This window comes from Chionomys nivalis, chromosome 7, assembly GCF_950005125.1.
Source record: "Chionomys nivalis chromosome 7, mChiNiv1.1, whole genome shotgun sequence".
Taxonomy (NCBI): Eukaryota; Metazoa; Chordata; class Mammalia; order Rodentia; family Cricetidae; genus Chionomys; species Chionomys nivalis.
The window spans coordinates 70061698-70080103 of NC_080092.1; the positions used below are offsets into that span (position 1 = coordinate 70061698).

Here is an 18406-nt window from a genome sequence, read left to right on the forward strand (position 1 = left end):
GTTAGGAACAAACTGTGGTTACACGCAAACCAGCACCACTCTGGGGTGGAGTCATTCACTCTTTCGTTCAATTTTTTTAAAAGAATGTTACTGAGCACTTGCTATGTATTTTTGTGTCTTTACATAGTCATTTATCCGTTATTAGTCAGAATGTTTTTGGAGCCTGAAAAATGAATTGGAAGAGAAAGCTGTCTCATTCACATAATCTAAAGTACTAGACAGACCTCTAAGACGACCAAAGTGAATGCCTATCACCCGAGTTAACCCCTACCCTGCATTTCCAGGCTCAGCTTTCCATCATTACTGTCCTTTGGGGTCCCCTGTCTTTAGACATGATTAATTGCTTTTCCCTCCCCAGCACCGCCCTGATTGCTGTCTCCTGGTTTCTGTTCGTGTGGTGCTGAGGAAGGCATCTCAGGCTGGGGCACGCGGAGGAAGCCCCCCTACCACTGAACCGTATCCTCAGGCTCCTCTTTTACTTTGGTTTCTAGATAGTAACTTGCTTAGGCTGGCTTTGAACTCACTGTAACCCACATACGTCTTGAACTTGGGAGTCTTCCTGCCTCAGCCACAGTAGCCTTGCAGGTCTAGCCCCGGGTCGAGTTCTTTCACGGGACACCTGCTGATCTGTCAGGGATCATGTGAGATTGTTGATGGCATTGAGATGAGTAAGACATGGCTTACTCACACGGCAGTGTGAGGGAGAAAGCTGTGAGCCAGTTTTCTAACCAGCCTAAGAAAAGCCCATATGAAGATTGTGCTAGGCCTGGTGTGAGCTCAGGAGAGGCCAAAGCTGCCCTTCCAGCTGCTGCCTCCTCGCTTTGCTTTGTGTTCTCTCATTTAATCCCCCTCACACTCTCCCTTCTCTGGCTCTTTTTTTTTCTCCATCAGATAAATTTAGCCTCCCCCATGGCTCAGCATAATGCCACCTCTTCGGCAATGCCTTCCCTGATACGTCTAAGGCAGAATTAGTAGCTGCATTGTGCGCGCTCCCATAGTGCAGTGTTTGTGCGGCTATCGGGCTCTGGCGTAACTCTGCCTGGTAGTACCTTGATTTGTTTACAAGTCTGTCTCCCTCCCTTGACTGAACTCCTTGAGAGCAAGGGCCTTGACTTGCTCGGTTGATTTTCCTATAGCACCTCAAAGGGAGCCTGGCACCTAGTTGATGTTGCAAAAACATGTCTGTGAAGGATGGATGTGGGGGAGGGAGGTCTGGGCCTGGGTCTTGCTGGTATGGGGTCTGAGAGTCCTCTCCCCAGCCTGTCCTCACTGGCCAGTTCTCTTAAGGGCCTGCTAAAGGACCAAAAGGCATCTGCTTTTCCAGGAAGTCCAGGACTTTTACTTTGTTGAGTAAGGCATGGAAGCCAAGGCATAGAGGGCAGGGGTCACAAAGGAGTGACTGGTGGTCACTGTGGGTCCAGGACTAATTAGACCAGAATTTTCTGAATTGTTTTATGGTTTTTTAAAAATAGAGAAGCCTTACTCTAAATTCTGCATTTCCAACGTCTTTTTTAAAAGGAGAACATGTTTTAATAACGGTGTTCATGCACCACGGTGGGCTAGCGCTGGCTGGGGTTGCCCTCTTCGTATAGAAGGATGTCTATAGATCAGTGTGGTCTCTATTACTTCCACCGTTTCTTTTACACTAAGGGTAACTCATTGATTTCTTCTTCATAAAACGTTTAATTCAGTGGTGTTTAACATAGTGAAGAGGTTTGTAACAGTTAGTACTAACATCCAGGCCTTTTAAATCACTCTGAAAAGCAGCCTTGCATTCACAGCCATCGTCCCCAGTCTTTCTGCCCCTTGTCCCCAGGGCAGTCTGTCTCATGAATCTTGCTTGTTATAGATAGAGCATATGAATGGAGCCCCATAATCTGTGATATTTTCTATCTGGCTTCTTTTGCTTAGTGTGATGTTCTCAAGGCTCATGGAGGCTGTAACACGGATCATTCTTCATTCACTTATATGGCTAATTTTCCACCACATGGCTGCATTCTGTTTTGTTCACCTCCTTAGTAGCTATTAGAGATTGGAGGTTGTTTATAGCCTTTGGTGCTTATGGATAGCGCTTATAGCTTATACCCACATGGGTGAACTCAGCCGCTTCTTACTTCTATCCCAGCTAGTTCGTTTCCACTGGTAGTTGTGATTCCTTGTTGATAATTGTGCTAGATGTTGTGGGAGGGGGAGTAGGAATATATAGGTAAGACAGCAGAAAAGGCAGAAGAGTTATGTGTACTGGCCATCTAATGGTGAGAAGCAATGCCTAAAGAGAGGGAACAGAAAGCTAACTGGTCAAGTTTCCATAAGACAGCCTGCGAAGAAAGGAGGCAGAGAGCGTGGATAGTCATGCAGTGGAATGGGAAGGGCTTCAGGCTTGGTATTGGGGTGTGGGTCTCTCCCTTTGGGTAATGTGACATTGGCAGGCTATATCCTTGAGATGTGTATCTTCATATATGGCCTGGACACAGAATTATTTAGCCTTACTGGCCTTTCATGAGAACCCGATGATAACTTAGATGTGGCAGGTCTGAATAATATAGCATACATGTGTGAGATTAATGCACTTAGATAACTTCACACTCAAGATGTCCACTCCCTGGAGGGACTCCTGAAGGTCATAGTTAAAATAAGCATTATCCACGGGCAGCCTTCTTGTTGGAAGGACCGTCACTGCCACTCAGTCTGCTTAGCAGGATGCTATTGGCCATAACACTTCTTTTACTTCCCAAGCAAACAGGAGGATTTTTCTCTCCTAGATACATGAGAAAGACCAATTTAGAAGGCCTGGGCCTTGAGAAGGTTGGGGGGTTTGAAGAGTTGGGTTCCGAAGCTCACTTGGGTTCCCAGGGATTAATAAATTAGTTATGGGCTAAGATTTTGTTGAAGCCTTTGCCTGTTTTGAATATTCAGTTGTGAACTGTATAGGTTTTGTACAGCATTTCTTATTTTTAAGAGAAGGGAGATGGCGTTATGGAGCACCTCAAGGGATGACTGGCCAGGAGCAGAGGTCTCCACAGGAAGGTAAAGGAGCTGGATTGGAGGTGGTCTGAGGGAAACCTAGTATTGCTTTGGTTGTCTCAAGTGGAGAAGTACTAGGAATCGTGAACATTTGCTATGTTCCTTACTCTCTGATGTTGATGTGCTGGCTTGTCTCATCTTCATCAGAACCCTGTGAGGTGGGGTTTCCTGCACAAGAGGAGACAAAGGGCTGAAAAATAACTCCCTTTGGCCACAAAACTGAAGGAATGGAATCGCAACAATACCCAGTCACTGGTTTCAAAGGGATACAAACCCCAGCCATACTAGCTATTTGTGTGCACCTTAAATAGTTAACTTACTTTCACTCCCGAGGGGTGCCTAATACAAGAATGAGTCTGCTCACCACTTGCCCTGGCCCAAACCAGGACAAAGTCCCACATGGCAAAGGCAACCTTAATGGTCAAGGCCGATAGCTCTGGATTTGATTTGGTAGAGCTGACAGAGGGTGGGTTATGTGTGAAGAGGGTGGGGGTGGGGAACGCAGACACACTCATGGCTCCCCTCTTCACCTTTTATAAGCAAGTGCTAAAAGAAACATTTAAGAAATTGAGTTTTTACAGGGTGACTAATACACTAATCCCCTATAGGGATAAACTGGGGCCTGGGTTACCTTTGCTCCTAGAAACACAGGCCCCAGCATGATATAATACCTGGTTTCTCCTAGACTTATTACATTAAAAATGTGTTACAGGTGCAGAAAAATTCCAATCTGGTGAAAGGTTGTTAGAGAAGGAGACCAAAAATAGAGGCAGGCTCAGGTTTCCACACAGATCCAAGTGGAAAATTCACCCCCGCTGACTGGCGCATTCCTGCTTGATGTCATTCCCACCAAACCCTCTCCCTTCTCCCACCCCCCTTCCCCCACCATCTCTCTCCCAAGCAGGTCTTGTGCTGGACAGGAAATGGAGAGTAAGACTCTTAGGGTTGGTAGCCAAACACTGAAGACCGGAGACATAATTCTATCAGGAGCGGGCTTTGACAACTCAACATGAAGGCTGAAGTAGACTTTGGTGGTCCTAAGATGGCTAGACATGGAGCAATAAGGAGCCTCACTCTCCTCTCTCAAAGTCTGGGGGCTGTAAGGCATCCATCCCCATGTGGGTCTGTGTGGAGCAGGGCTCTCCATCCCTCTTACTCAGACTGGACGGATTTGTAGCTATACATCCCATCGTGGCTCAGTACAGATGCTGCCCCCAGCTTCTCTACCCAATTCTACCTGATGAATTCTATACACTCAGTGGATTTAAATAAAAAAAAAATGAAAGAAAAAGAAGCAGCTTGAAGTTCATGTCACATGCGAGTCTGTGCGCCATGTGGGTAGCCAGGCCTGTGGCTGGTGTTGCCATCTAGCCCAGGTCTGCATGTGTGCTGCTCTGGCTTGAAGTTTGGTGGTTACTGGGAGCTCGTCTTCCACCTTCACGAAAATCATAAGTCAATATTTACTAAGTCTCTCCCTTGTATCACGGAATGTAACTGACAGCTGAAAGACCCCCCCCCCCCCCAATCAGATGATCTTGAGTTGAACTCTCAGTTTTGGCATTTTGTCCCTATGTGGCTAGGGCCACATTCTGTGGCTTTCATCCCCTCAGCCTAATGCAATGTCTGGTTCCTTCTTTCAGAAAAAGAATATAGGGCTGGTGCGATGGCTGAGCAGGGGAAGGTGCTTGCCTCCAAGCCCGAGGTCAATCCTGGGACCCTCAAGGTAGAAGGAGGGAGGTGATCCTTACAAGTTGTCCTCTGACCTCCACATGGGCACTGTGGCATTGTCCCTCTCCCTAATAAAGGTCACTACAGAGAAAGAACATAAACTTTTAAATATCAATTGCTGGGTGCCTTGAAAAGGAATTGCCCAAGTGAAGGACAAAATGGAGCCAAAGCTTCATTAATTGTACTCATTCAGCCTCTGTGCCACCCAGTGTCTCAAAACCTCTTTGAGACCCATTCCTAAAATGGACTTAATTGTGCCTCGCTGTCTTGTGAGTATTATGAAGAACAACCAAGAATAAATACGTATGCATGATGCCGCACCCCTGGTACTGTAATCTCCATCCTGGTACTGAGTTAATTTAGCCTCTGCAGGTTGTCTCAGTTCTTCTCACTGGCTCATCAATGTTCAAGTCTGAATCTGAATTGTACCCCATACATTTTGCATTTTGATTGCTTGTTTCCCTGACTGGTAGAGTCTTGTAGGGCTATGGGCCCTTCAGGAGATAGGACCCGGCTGGTGGCCGTAGCTCACTGAGTGAGTCTTTGGAGGTTATTGGCCTCACTAGTCCCTGGTTCTGGCCACTCTCTGCCTCCTGGTTTGGGACAACATGAGCAGCTGTTGTACCAGGATCCTTGAACCCTGGCTGAGTCACTGTGCCATGCGTTTCCTGTTGTGATGGACTGTAACACTCTGAAACTGTGAACCGGAACAAACCTTCTCCCCTCATGTTGTTTCTCTGGGTGATATTTTGGTCATAAGTCATGGGAAAGTGACTCAGACAATTGTCAGGGTGTTTTCAGAGTACCTACTCTCCAGATTGCTTGATCAGTTCCATGCGTAGATGGAAATCAATGAAAGTAATCCACAGCATCGTTGATATCTGTGGAATCTCAGGACTCTACGGCATCACCAGACATGTGAATAGCTCTTGGCGCATTGTAGTAGAGCTGCCGTAAATGTCTCAGAACACAAATATCCAAAAATCGAAAAAATCCTACATACCTGAATGGTAATTAGTAAAATATCTAAGGCTGTTGGCTCCTCAGGAGTTGACAGGGACTTCCTCTGGCTCTGCAGTTTTGAGATCTGCATCCATTTGCCATTAAAAAAGGAATAAAGCATCTCCACTTCTCTGATGGTGACTATGAGGATGTTGCCATGGCGATCTTTAATGGGCTCATAGTAAAGTCTTCCCAAGTTGTGCGTTCCAAGTAAATTCTAGAAACCAACAGATTGCTGGTAGCTTAGTTGATAATTGTAAAACAGAACAACAAAACCGCAACGCAAGACACTGAAAACTGCCGGAATTCTGAGGGGCTCTTAGTGCTTTGCTGACTGAGACCTAACGTAGGTGGCCTTGCAGCAATGTGCTTTAACAAAAAGCTCAAAGAAAAGTCTCCACTGTGAGCCTGCAGAGGTTATAGCAAGAGGCACAGACGTTATATTTTTTTAAGCAAATTCAATATCTGTAAATATCTTTTGCCCACATAGACACACCAGCACGTAAACCTCAGTGACCAGCACTTGAAGAGAATCCCAGATGTTTTAAAGAAAAATGTCTGACATTTCAAGTATGCTACTTGTGGAGTTTTCAAGAGATCTACAGTAAGCTAGTATGAGGCGGGGTTGTTTAAAATGAAGAAGTGAATTGACAATGTGGCACATTGTACGAGGTCCCCTGATGACTGTGCACTCCTTGCAAGGTTCTTTAATCAGGAGGTCGGCCTGGCTTGACTTATCTGCATCTCGGGGAGCTCTGTTTACTGAGAGGCTTGTTGAAATTGCTTAGACACGCTGTCAACAGAGGCAGACAATACTTTTAGAAAAGTCAGATGGATGCGGCCTTAAATATGAAGGAGCGGAGGCAGGACTCATTAAAAGAAAGAGGAACTGTATAAATAGGAAAGGGGGGTGAAGATCTCTAGAGTCAAGAGTGTTAGATGATTAAAATCAAATCTCATACAAACCATTGCAGAGTTCATGTGTGTGTGTGCATGTGTGTGCGTGTGCATGCGTGAACTCACACGAATGACGATGTGATGACGTGCTTGCGTGAGAGCTGGTGTAGAACTGGAATTTGTAAAAATGACAAGGTTGACCTAAAAATAAACAAGCCAGCTGGTTAGTATTCAAATCTCAAACCCTGAAGTGTTTGGTCATTGGTTGACGACTGTGTCTTAAGCCTTTTTTTTTTTTCCTCCTTACCAAAACCAGACACAGAACGAGTAAGGAACTTTATAAGTAATTATGGATAAGATTCATTTGGTAAGATTGATTTTTAAGTGACCTAATCACTCAAAATTTTCTTTTCTAACAAATTACTCGTAAATCATAAAGCCTTCTTTGGTAAGATTTTTAGTCTACATCTATGTAGCGCTATGGTTTTATAGAGACTTTATTATATGAGCAGTGTTGTGCCTGTGAACTGCCATACCCAAACAAACAGGAGGGCAAGGACTGGGGTGGCTGATTTGTAGTGAGTGACAGTCTTTATAATGTAGTCCATTCCAAGCTACCTAGGATATGACAATACAGTTCCAAAGTTGCTGAAGATTTAACAGTTGGTTTTCCGAACCAGTAATGAGTGGTTCTAGCACACTACAGCTATTAAGACTCTTGCATACAGGTGTTGAGTCTCAGGGCTGGCTACCATTCATTAACTAGGAGACTGTTTCCTTTCTCTGGTCCCGAGCTTCACCATCTTAAATGAAAGACCCTTGCAGTTGAGGCGCTACCTTGGCTAAGGCTTACCTCATAGAGTATCCAGGGGATTAAACCAAGCAACGCATGAAAACGCATTTTACTGACTCTCAAGCCTGCTTCCCTGTTGAATATGGGATTTTAAAAATCTGCTGTAATTCAAATCCCCTCCTGATCTCCACCTATATTTTCTAGACCCAGCCCAGTTCCATATCCTCCGGGAAGACATTTCTAACTGTGTTATGGTCTGAATATTCGACATTCCCCCAACAGGCCCATTAGAGGTGACTAGGCCACAAGGAGCTGATCTAATCAGTGGATTCATCCATTGAAAGATTCATAATTTGATGGCATTTTTGGAGGTAATGAAAACTAGGAAATGAGGCAGGGCGGGGACGTAAATCACTGAGAGTATTCATTTGGAGGGTATAGTGTATCCCCAGCTCTTCATGGTTTTTGTGCTTTTTGGTCACTATGAGGTAGCAGCTCCCTCTGCACATGTAAATGTTGTCATGATATTGTCAGACCAAGTAGGAGGACTAGTCAAACTGGATGGAGACCTTTGAAACTGTGAGGCAAAACAATGCTCTTTCCCTCTGTAGAGTGTTTATTTTGGGTGGGTCAGAGTGACAGAAAAGCTACCTAGTAGAATCTCAGGTAGAATTCACCATCCTTTCTTTTCTGTTCTCTCATCTTGTGCACAAAATTCTTAGGATGCATCTGACTGTACTTCATGCAACTGAAATACCTGTTGTGAGACATGGCTCTTTCCTTTCTGTGTCTCTAGGTCTTTTCACAGTGCATAGGAAGAACTCAGTAATAGCTGAATTACCAAACATATTCCTTAGTACGCAGCACATAATTTACAATTGATAATACTGAAGTGGCCATTTTAATAAAGTTATGAGTAAAGCCAACTTATGATGGCTTTCTCTCAAATTCAAAAATGTTTTCTTTCCTTTTTCCTTTCCTTCCTTTCTTCCTTCCTCCCTTCCTCCCTTTGTTTCCTGATGGATCCGCCTGCAACTTGAGTGACACATGGTTGTGATGTGGACTTAGGGAACAAACTCAGGCACTCTGCATTGAAAGCAGTACGTGTTCTTAATCACTGTGGCACCTCTCCAGCCTGAGATGTGTGTTATAAATGAAGGTAGAAGAGATGAGGTTCAGAGCATGCGTGGAGGGGCAAGCCTTTAGTTGGGAGGGTGAGGCTGTCTAAACTGTTGGAACAGGGGCATAAAAGGAGGTGAGTGTCTGGGCCGGTCTTGGAAATTCGGTGGTGGAAAACCATTTCCATCTCTTGGAAAATTAGTGACCCTGTCACTGTCACCGTAGTCAGGATGGAGAGTGTGGGCAATGGGAAGGGTGTGGGGGAATGAAGAAGGTTTTTAAATACTTGCTTTATAGTGTGAGAGAGCAGTTCCCACAGAAATGCAGCGGGGTTGCTAGACGGCAGCCTGGGTGAGAATTATGTCTGTTTGTGGAGTAGAAAAACTGCCAGGCCTTTTCAGGCATCTGCGTTTCTTCCTTCCAGAAATCCAGGTAAAACTACTTCAGCGTAGACATGTTGGATTGAGCTAGGCTTAATTTTTTTTTTCTAAGAGAAAAATCTAGAATATTTTCAAGGAGCGATTGTGATGAATCATGGAATCTCAGCTGGATAAGAAGGGAAACACAGTCTCAAAGGATGGTGGGATGAGAAGTTTGGAGTAGGAAGTGAGGTAATTCAAGAGGGTTGTGGTGGGGGTTGGGCAGGTCCACACTGGCCGTCGAGGTATCCCTCAGCTTCTGACTGTATGGCTAGCAACAGCCTGTCCTCAGGTTGCTGAAGACACACAAGTGCTCAAGGAAGACACCAACTAAACACAACCAAGAGTTTAGCTTGAAATTCCAAGGTGTGTCAATCTGTGGTCAGGCATATCCCAGCTGGATGGTGGGCAGGGGGAGGGGCCGAGCCTCTTGGGAACTTCTTTGTCTTAAAGAAAAAACACTCTGGAAGAAGGTGGCATGGCCCAATCAAGTGGGTGGGTTGGTGATGGAAGGATGTGCTCTGAATTTAGCTCCAACTTCGTGGCCCAGCTCCAAAACCTCCTCTTGGAGTTGTAGGAGGAGATTCTCAATTAAGAGTGAGTTGTAATGAAGAACACTACTAAAATGTGAAGCCACTGAGGATACAAGACAGGTGATGGTCTATGCCGTGAAGTGTAATACGGGGCGGGGGGGGGGCAAACATAACCTTTCCTAGCAACCTGTCATTGTTATGCATTTTATGTGATATTTTGCTTGTGCAGTAACAAATAAGGTTTGCCTGAGGATCAGAGTGTGTTAGCTATAGAGGCCAGACAGTGGTGGCACACACCTTTAATCCCAGCCCCAGGGAGGCAGAGGTAGCTGAGTCTCTGTGAGTTCAAGGCCACCCTGGGCTTCCTGAGATTGAGCCAGTCTCAGAGAGAAACAGAACCAGGTGGTGGTGGTTCACACCATTAATCCCAGTACTTGGGAGTCACATGCCTTTAATTCTAACACTAGGGAGGCAGAGACAGGAAGGGTTATGGCTGGGCAGAGATAGGAATATAAAGCAGGAGGAGACAGGAGCTCAAGGCATTCAATCTGAGAACTTGTAGAGACAGGAAACCCCATTCAGTCTGAGGATTTCCTAGAGATGAGAACTAGTGGCTGGCTGCTCCCCCTAATATCTGACTCTGGGTTTTTATTATGAAGACCAATTAGTATTCACGTAACTTTCTTGGAATTGTAGGTGGGGATGCAGCTGGAGGAATTTTATGAACCTCTTTTACACCATGGTTGATATGGGTCTGCTGTCCAAATATAGCGCAGTTTCCCATTATGCAAATTTCTAGAGATTACGATAGACAGTTTTGTAAGTAGATACACATCGCTGGCAGAGGCTCGAGGTTCTCTTAAGGACCCCAGCTTCATAAGCATGCCTAGGCTTTTCAGAAGCAGCACTCTAGGGAGCTGCTCTGACCCCTGTTACTCTCTGTTCCCTTCATCTGCTCAAGCTCCCCTTATTCTACAGATGATAGATGTGAGCCCTTGAAGAACTGAGCTGACTGATTAGTATCAAATGGAGAACTCCAATCTCCCCACTCCCTCTTTAGGATTCCATACCAAAGACCAACATCAGCAGGCACATTGTCAAAGTGTCCAAGAAGCCTTCCTGTGGCCAGAGATCTGAAAGAGGAGGGAACCCATCCTTCTCTTTTTTTCAGGTAAGATTAGTGACTCAGTTCAAACTTGAAGACACTTTCTTTAAGGGGTCCGAACTCAAGCCTGGTCCCTCACCTGCAGCTGGGCGGTCGCAGCAAGCATCTTCTGCCGAGTTTGCAGCACTGTGGATGAGGACATGGAGATGGGCACACTTTGTCTTAGCCACCTTATGTCTTCCCACATACAAGACAGCTGCAAAAGAAGTCAAGAGGTCATATCATCATCCAAGCCAGTGAATGATTTAGGTCGTGGCATCAAAGCAAGGCAAGAGAAGGAAACCTGACCCCCCCACCCCCCGATATTTGTACTCCAGTCCATCTTCAGATACAGATGAAACCACTTTTTGATCTCTGTCCAATTGGAAAAAGATCTGAATGCTAATGAAACAGTCAGATCTACATTTTAGTCTCTGCCAAATGAACCCATAACTCTGAAGAGCGGAGACACAATCTGACAGGATACACGCGTCTTTGCTTTGAAAATGGAGTGGAGACACTATTTCAGACTCAGGGAAAAAAAATGACACAGGGCATGCTGGGGCCATAAAGGATCTTGAGATAATTTACTCCCACCCCAAAACTTTGATCGTGAGAGACCCCCTCAACTAAAGTTTCAGAGATTTATGTGGAGTAACCCTGGTGCGAAATAGGGAAAAAATGAAACAAGAACTCAGTGTACCTTCGTGAACCACAGAAAGTCTTGTGTAATAGAACTGGCGTGAGAGTCATCGATCTCAACAATTGGTATTTGATCTTCATTGGTGACTAACATATTGTCTTTATAATAAAATATAACGGCTATGTAGAGTCCTCTACAAAAAAAAAAAGAGAGAGAGAGAGAGAGAGAGAGAGAAAGCAAGTCTTCAACTGTTTGCTTTACCAAAGAAGCCTTATGAAATTATACGTAATTACATATACATATATGTATATATGATTAAATATATGTCTATATAATTAGTTCATTTTAGACACGTTGCAAGCTGAATTGAAAATATACCTAAGAACATATTTTTGCTCTGTCTCATAAATTTACTGGCTAGAATTCAAGATTGTTATCTTGCCCAAATTCTCAGGAGAATTCATTCTTTTAATAAAAATACATAATTTATACTTGGTTTCCACTTAGAACCCATCTAGTTCTTTCCTCAGATGCTAGAACTTCCTAGAAGAAGTGTTTAGGACCCACCGTTTTAAGGTCTTCACAAATTTGTTTGAGGAATGGAAGAGGTGCTTCAGGCTCCTCGACACTGACTGCTTGCGGCCCGTGGTTTGCACTTTTGAACTTTCTGGAATATAGAAAGAAGATGCAGTGCAAAGTCCATCTAACAGATCAACATTTCTGCTTTGCCTTCCTCTCTACCTCCTGGCCTTCCCGTGTCCCTGTGTGTCACTTATCAATTTCCAGCTTATTGTTTCTTCAAGAAACTTGTATTTATTGAGATATCAGTAGCTATGGCCTGAAATGGAAGCGCCCCTGATAGGCCCATGTTTTGAATGTTTGGTCTCCAGTTAGTGGAGCCTGTTTGCGGGGATTGGTGGTTTGGAGGCTTTGGGAGGTGAGGCCTGGCTGGTAGAGGCAGGTTACCGGGGCCAGGCCCTCTCTCTTACTTTTCCCTGCCCCAAAGAGTGATTGACAATTGTTGTTATGCACCCCTGCTTCCATGATGTATGAGCACCTTCACCACCAATGGGCAAAGACAATGCCTTCCTCCTCTAAGTGGTTTCTGCCTGGCCTTTTGTCAAAGCCATGTAAGAGTAATTAATACCCTAGTAAATGACCCAGTTAATGAACAACTCTTCACAAATGTTGAGCAGTATTGATATCCCAGGGAAACCAGTTCAGGTTTTCTGTTTATACTCTCAGGGTAAGCGCTTTCCTATCATGTAAAATAAAAAGAAAGGCAACCAATTCCTTTTCCTCTTCCCCCTTACCACCTGGCTTTTTATTTTATTTTATTTTTTTTTTGGTTTTTCGAGACAGGGTTTCTCTATGGTTTTGGAGCCTGTCCTGGAACTAGCTCTTGTAGACCAGGCTGGTCTCAAACTCACAGAGATCCGCCTGCCTCTCCACCTGGCTTTTTAATCTACACCATTTCTCACAGCTTTCAAAGTTCCCCTTGTTAGTTTATATATCCAATTAAATCTTTTCCTTTTAGGGTTAATGTGATCACATTATGGAAGATCTAGAGAGTATAAAAAAGAAAAAAAGGAACAAATTTACCCAACTCACCCCACCACTTCATATAACTACAATTAGCATCCTAAGACAGTCTTTTCTAGTATATGGGTTGACTTATGAGAGTATCTGTAGGTAGTAGAGAGGCCAGCCTCAACAGATAAATCCACAACACAGTCTCTGCTTAGGGAACATCACAGAAGAGGGGACAGAAAGATTGTAAGAGCCACAGTACCAGGAAGTCTATTTTAGAAATGACTGCATAAACAAAACAGGAACAATGACAACATCAATAAACATGTTAACATGGAAAGAAGGAAATTTCTCTTGAGGCCCCATCCCTAGAGAAAGACCTCCAGGATACTAGTGATTGCTAGGAGAAGTATAATTTGCCTCTTCCAGGGAAGAGACCCCTTATTGATAGTTCAGTGCTGAGTGGTCAGCCTTAGAATTGTATACACACCCAAACAAAATGGATTTGGCAGGTTGTAGTTATATATGCCCATACATACGCATATATATATGTACACATACATGTGTATATGTAACTAATTGAAGATGTTTTTAATTTGAGGAGGGGCATGGGAAGAATTCAAGGAAGGATAGCAGAGAGGAGCTAGAGGGAGTAAAAGGGAGGAGGAAAGTAATGTAAGTCTATTTCATTTAAAAAACAAGAAAACAAAAATTAAAAAGTATGTATGTAGGGATAGGTCTCAGTATTACCTTTATTGCATAGATAAAGGTATTGACTGAAACTGAGAAACAGATGGATTGTCTAAAATAGCAAAGCCTGGTACCCAAAGAGACTAAATAAATCATTTTGGGAAAGTGGCTGTGTGTGTCCTTCTGTAGATGTGAGTGTGAGCATGTTGTCTATATTTTCTCACCCGTTTATAAACTAGAGTTTTCCCTGATAGCTGTAGTAAAATCCCCAGATGTCTGCAAACAGTGTTTGTAAGCAATGCTCCATGAAGTTGGGCAAGATGCTCACCACTGTCCCTTATTCTGTTGTATGTAGTGAAGGGGAGCTGAGGTTATTGGTGTCATTTCTGAGTTTTGGCAGGCTTGTTTCCAGAAAGGGAACAGAAGGCCCAGCACTGCTGTTAGACAGAGAAGCCTGGGGTGCAGTGGCATTTCATTTGTATTTTAATAACTAAGGCTTGCTTGAAGATCAGAAAAGTAAAACAACCACACTGGTCAGCTTTGCAGACCAGGCAACAACGACACACACCTTTAATCTCAGTAGCATGTCTAGCTTGCCATAGAAACTAGGTGGTAGTGGTACATGCCCTTAATCCCAGAACTAGTGAGGATTATAAGACAGGAGGAGACATCTCTCAGTCTCATTTTGAGATTCCTGGAGGCGGGATCACCATTTTTGGACTGAGGTCAAGGTAAGAGCCAGCCTGCTTTGCTTTTCTGACCTTTAGGCAAGCTTCATTTATTAAAATACAAATGAAATGCCACTACATTTCCCCTTTTTGTTTAAAATAAAAATAAAACTATAATTCTTGCTTGATAACCATTTTATATATGTAATTTTATTAAGTTAAAGTTAAAACCTTCCTTTTAAATTAGACAGAAAAGGGGAGATGATATGGGATGCCCTTCTGTATATGTGTTGTTTTTATTGGTTGATGAATAAAGCTGTTTTGGCCAATGGCTTAGCAGAGTAAAGCCAGTAGGGAAATACAGAGATATATATAGAGAGAGTAGGTGGAATGAAAGAGACACCATGTAAAAGCCAAAGGAGAAAGATGCCAGAACATTACCATTAAGCCACAGCCTCATGGTGATACATAGATTAATAGAAATGGGCTAATTTAACATGTAAGAGCTAGCTAGAAATAAGCCTGAGCCATTGACTAAACAATTCTGTAATTAATATAGCCTCTGTGTGTTTCTTTGGGACTGAATGGCTGTGGGACAAGGTGGGACAAAAACCTTTCTTTACACTGGAAGGATAGGCCATGGTAGAGGCCCAGCCAGTATGGCTCTGCCTATGATCCTACAGGAGTAATTGGCTGACATGTGTATTTATATCAGCTTCAGACATGACACTAGTAATAGTCGTTCCTGGAAAAGAAAGGTAAAATGATTTCTGTTTCTGATTTGAACATGAGTTTGGATGCTGGAGAACAGTGCTGCTGTTCAAGGCTGGGAGTCAACATAGTCATCGCTTGCCACTCTGTCTAAACCTTACCAAAATCAGAACAAGCAGTGAAGGAAATGGATTCTATAAGGGCAAATTAATGGGGCAGTAAGAAAGTAAGAAAGATGAGGCATAAATGCCCCAGTGAACCACTGAGAAGTAGCCTGGTCCACTTCATAGGCTCCATGGCTGCCAGCAGGGGGAGGGGACACATATGCGGTGTGGGAGGTCCTTCTGTCTATGTGTTGCTCTGATTGGTTAATGAATAAAGAACTTCTTTGAGCCTATAGCAGAGCAGAGAAGGGTGGGGAGGAGCAGAGCTAAGTGGAGAGGACTGGAATGAATGCTGGGAGAAAGAAGGGTCAAGTCAGAGAGCCACCATGGAGCCGCCGGAGATAGACATGCTGAAACTTTGCTGGTAGGCCATGACCTTGTGGTGATACACAGATTAATAGAAATGGGTTAAATTAATATGTAAGAGTTAGCCAATAAGAAGCTAGAGCTAATGGGCCAAGCAGTGATTTAATTAATACAGTTTCTGTGTGATTATTTCCAGTCTAAGCTAGCCGGACAGCTGGGAACAAACAACCAGCCTCCTTCCAACACATATACAGCTAAAATTGGAAATTTCTGAAATCTGTTCAAAATTCAAACTTCTAGATTTTCTCCTCTACTGCATAGGTAGACAAAGACCCCTTTCCCACCTTAGATAAAAGTTAGCATCTTGTTCTTTACAAAGTAAAACAGAAAACAAAAATCACAGGAGGCAGAGGCAGGCGGATCTCTGTGAGTTCGAGACCAGCCTGGTCTACAAGAGCTAGTTCCAGGACAGGCTCCAAAGCCACAGAGAAACCCTGTCTCGAAAAACCAAAAAAAAAAAAAAAAAAAAAAAAAAAAAAGAAAACAAAAATCAATGAACCTCAAAATCAAAGCCCCTGGAGCAGGAGACGGGGAGATTCTGGGGACAACAGAAAATGGGACGGCAGCAGGGATGATACTAGATATTAAAACTGGTAACTAAGTGAAAGTTTTCACATACGATATCTATCCATTATGTTCTCAGGACACGCATACGGAGAGTTCCTTCGAGGCAGGAGCTTGGAAGAAAGTTCTTGGGAGAGTTTCACCAGAGAATACACCCCCATGAAGACACGGGTGAGTTCCCAATGACCACGTGACACCCGTTCACCTGACACTGAAGCCTGTGAATCAAGCTCCACATGCTCAGAGCTCCCCAAGGCCTACTGATCTCTCTTCTTTCGAATCTGAGCAAACCCTGAAGGCCTTTTAGGCAGTTAAAGGACATACCCACCAGAAAGCACAAAGGCCAGCTCCAGGTAAAAGAGAAAGTCTGAAGGGAGCCTGTGTTGAGCAAATGCAAAATGGAACAGAATAGAGCTTGTCATTAACGTTCCGAGAGACAAGACGATGCTGAACTCATACAAGGAGTTTTAATGGTAGAACCTTGGGAATTAAAAATGTCACCAGGAACTTCAAAATCCAGTAGCAAGGCTTAGAAAATGAAAATGATTTTTTTTTTTTTTTTTTTTTTTGAGAAACGAGCAAAAGAATGTCAGGATAAAATCTCGAGGGGAATACTAAAGATGACGAAAGGAATTGGACTAGGCATGCTGGCACCCAGCTGATATCTCAGCCCTGAAGGTAGAGGCAGGAGGATCACTGCGAGTTTAAGGCCAGCCTGGTCTGCATAGGGAATTCCAAGTCAACCAGGACTTTATGCCGAGACCTTACCTTAAAAACAAACAAAAGCAAGGGTGGAGAAAGGCATCAAAAGGGCTAGTTTAGAAGATCTCAGCCTCTGACTAGCAAGAATTCTAGTTGGAGAGAAGAGAGGCAAAGGCGTGATGGTGGAAGAAATAAACGCAAGAAAATAAAGTCACACAATTAAGGATGTAAACTTAAATAAGGGGAGGGCTTGGAAGGCTCTGGTTGGATAGGGTTGGGGGAGGAGTAGAGATGTTTCCCATTGCTGCTGTACTGGAGTCTACTCTGTCTTGGTGAGGATCCCAGCTCAGCACAGCAGCTTTCCCTGGGCTAGCTGAGTCGAATCTATGGCCTCATTTCCACCTACTAACAGCACTGCAAGTTAGACAGCCTGATTTTCTGGCGATGTGATCAGGGCTGGGTTAAATGCTCTTCCCAATGCTCTAAATGGTAGAACTAGGACTTGGGTGATTTTTTTTTCTAATTGTAAAGTTTATAAAGGTTTATGTCTCCAATAAACCACAGTATCTCAGTGCAGTGAATATTCAAAACAACAGCTTCAGAGTTCTCTGTAAGCAATCTTTACGCAGCCACTGCATGTCCTTTGAAACAGCAATGCCCAAGTGTCTTAGAAGGGTTCTTTTTACTGTGAACTGATTTATTTTATCTCGACAGGCCATAGGTCAGCCTTTCCCAAAGTTTATGCTACGGAATCCTAACTCTATGGCAAAGGTTTCACACGGCTGAAGAATCTAGAGGAAGCTTCTTTACCCGTGTTTACTGAGTTCTTTGATGCAGCCTTTAAAGTTCTGGTGTCTATTTTACATGTCCACGAGAGGGCTAAAGAATTCGGTGTCTTCTCACCTTCCCTAACCTGAGCTCTTGAGGGCGGCTACATCTCTCACATTGTATTATTTCAGTGCCGAGCATACACTTTAACAAATTTAAAAATGTCCCTTTTGGGGAAGGCCTACCTTATTCTTTAGTTCCATCATTCCTAATATTATGTGTACAGCTATGGTTCAGGAAGGGGTATGTGCATGCATGTCAAGAGTTGGGTGGAAACTATAGAAATAACTGAGTTGTCCAGGAAATCGCTTCTTGGCTGTGGGATAGTAATCATATAGTAATAGGGAGAGCGTCTGAATCCTTAGTAACATACAAATCAAAAGACAACCCTCCTGGTCTCGGGCAGTTTCAACTTCCATCCTCCAGAATACAAAACACAAAAGTGGCTACGGATTGCAAGAGAGCCTCTGTCCAATTGCTGGACCACCTTTGCTTTCATACAGGAACCAATGGGCAGGGATGTGATGGAGAGGCAGAAAAGAGAGGACCCCAGGTAACACGGCACTTGATGAAATGAGTCTCAGGAACCCAGAACTGAATGGACTTTGGTCAGTGTAGAACGGTACAGGTCTCCTTTTGGTGTGTGTGTGTGTGTGTGTGTGTGTGTGTGTGTGTGTGTGTGTGTGTGTGTGTGAAGTCTTCCTAGAGATCCAGGAATGAAAATCCCACTTAGCTTTCTTTCTCCAGCTGCTCTCGTTCATATTTACATCTCCTAACGAGCCTCTCATTAGAAAAACACCATTTTCTTGCAAACACTTGTCCTCCTCTCCTGCGAGAGCCAACGTTTCTGAAGGGCCTTGTTGTCAGAGCTATACAGTAAT

The 18406-nt window shown here is 43.8% G+C and overlaps 1 protein-coding gene across 1 annotated transcript in view; it reads right to left on the reverse strand.

The window, feature by feature from the left end:
- Positions 1-18406, reverse strand: part of Ankfn1 (ankyrin repeat and fibronectin type III domain containing 1) — a 135542-nt gene that overhangs the window by 40889 nt on the left and 76247 nt on the right. The window contains exons 8-11 of the mRNA XM_057775958.1: positions 11870-11969; positions 11363-11495; positions 10760-10876; positions 5756-5971 (exon numbers count right to left, since the gene is read on the reverse strand). Of these exons, the coding sequence (XP_057631941.1) occupies positions 5756-5971; positions 10760-10876; positions 11363-11495; positions 11870-11969 (566 nt within the window). The remainder of the gene's footprint in view (positions 1-5755; positions 5972-10759; positions 10877-11362; positions 11496-11869; positions 11970-18406) is intronic.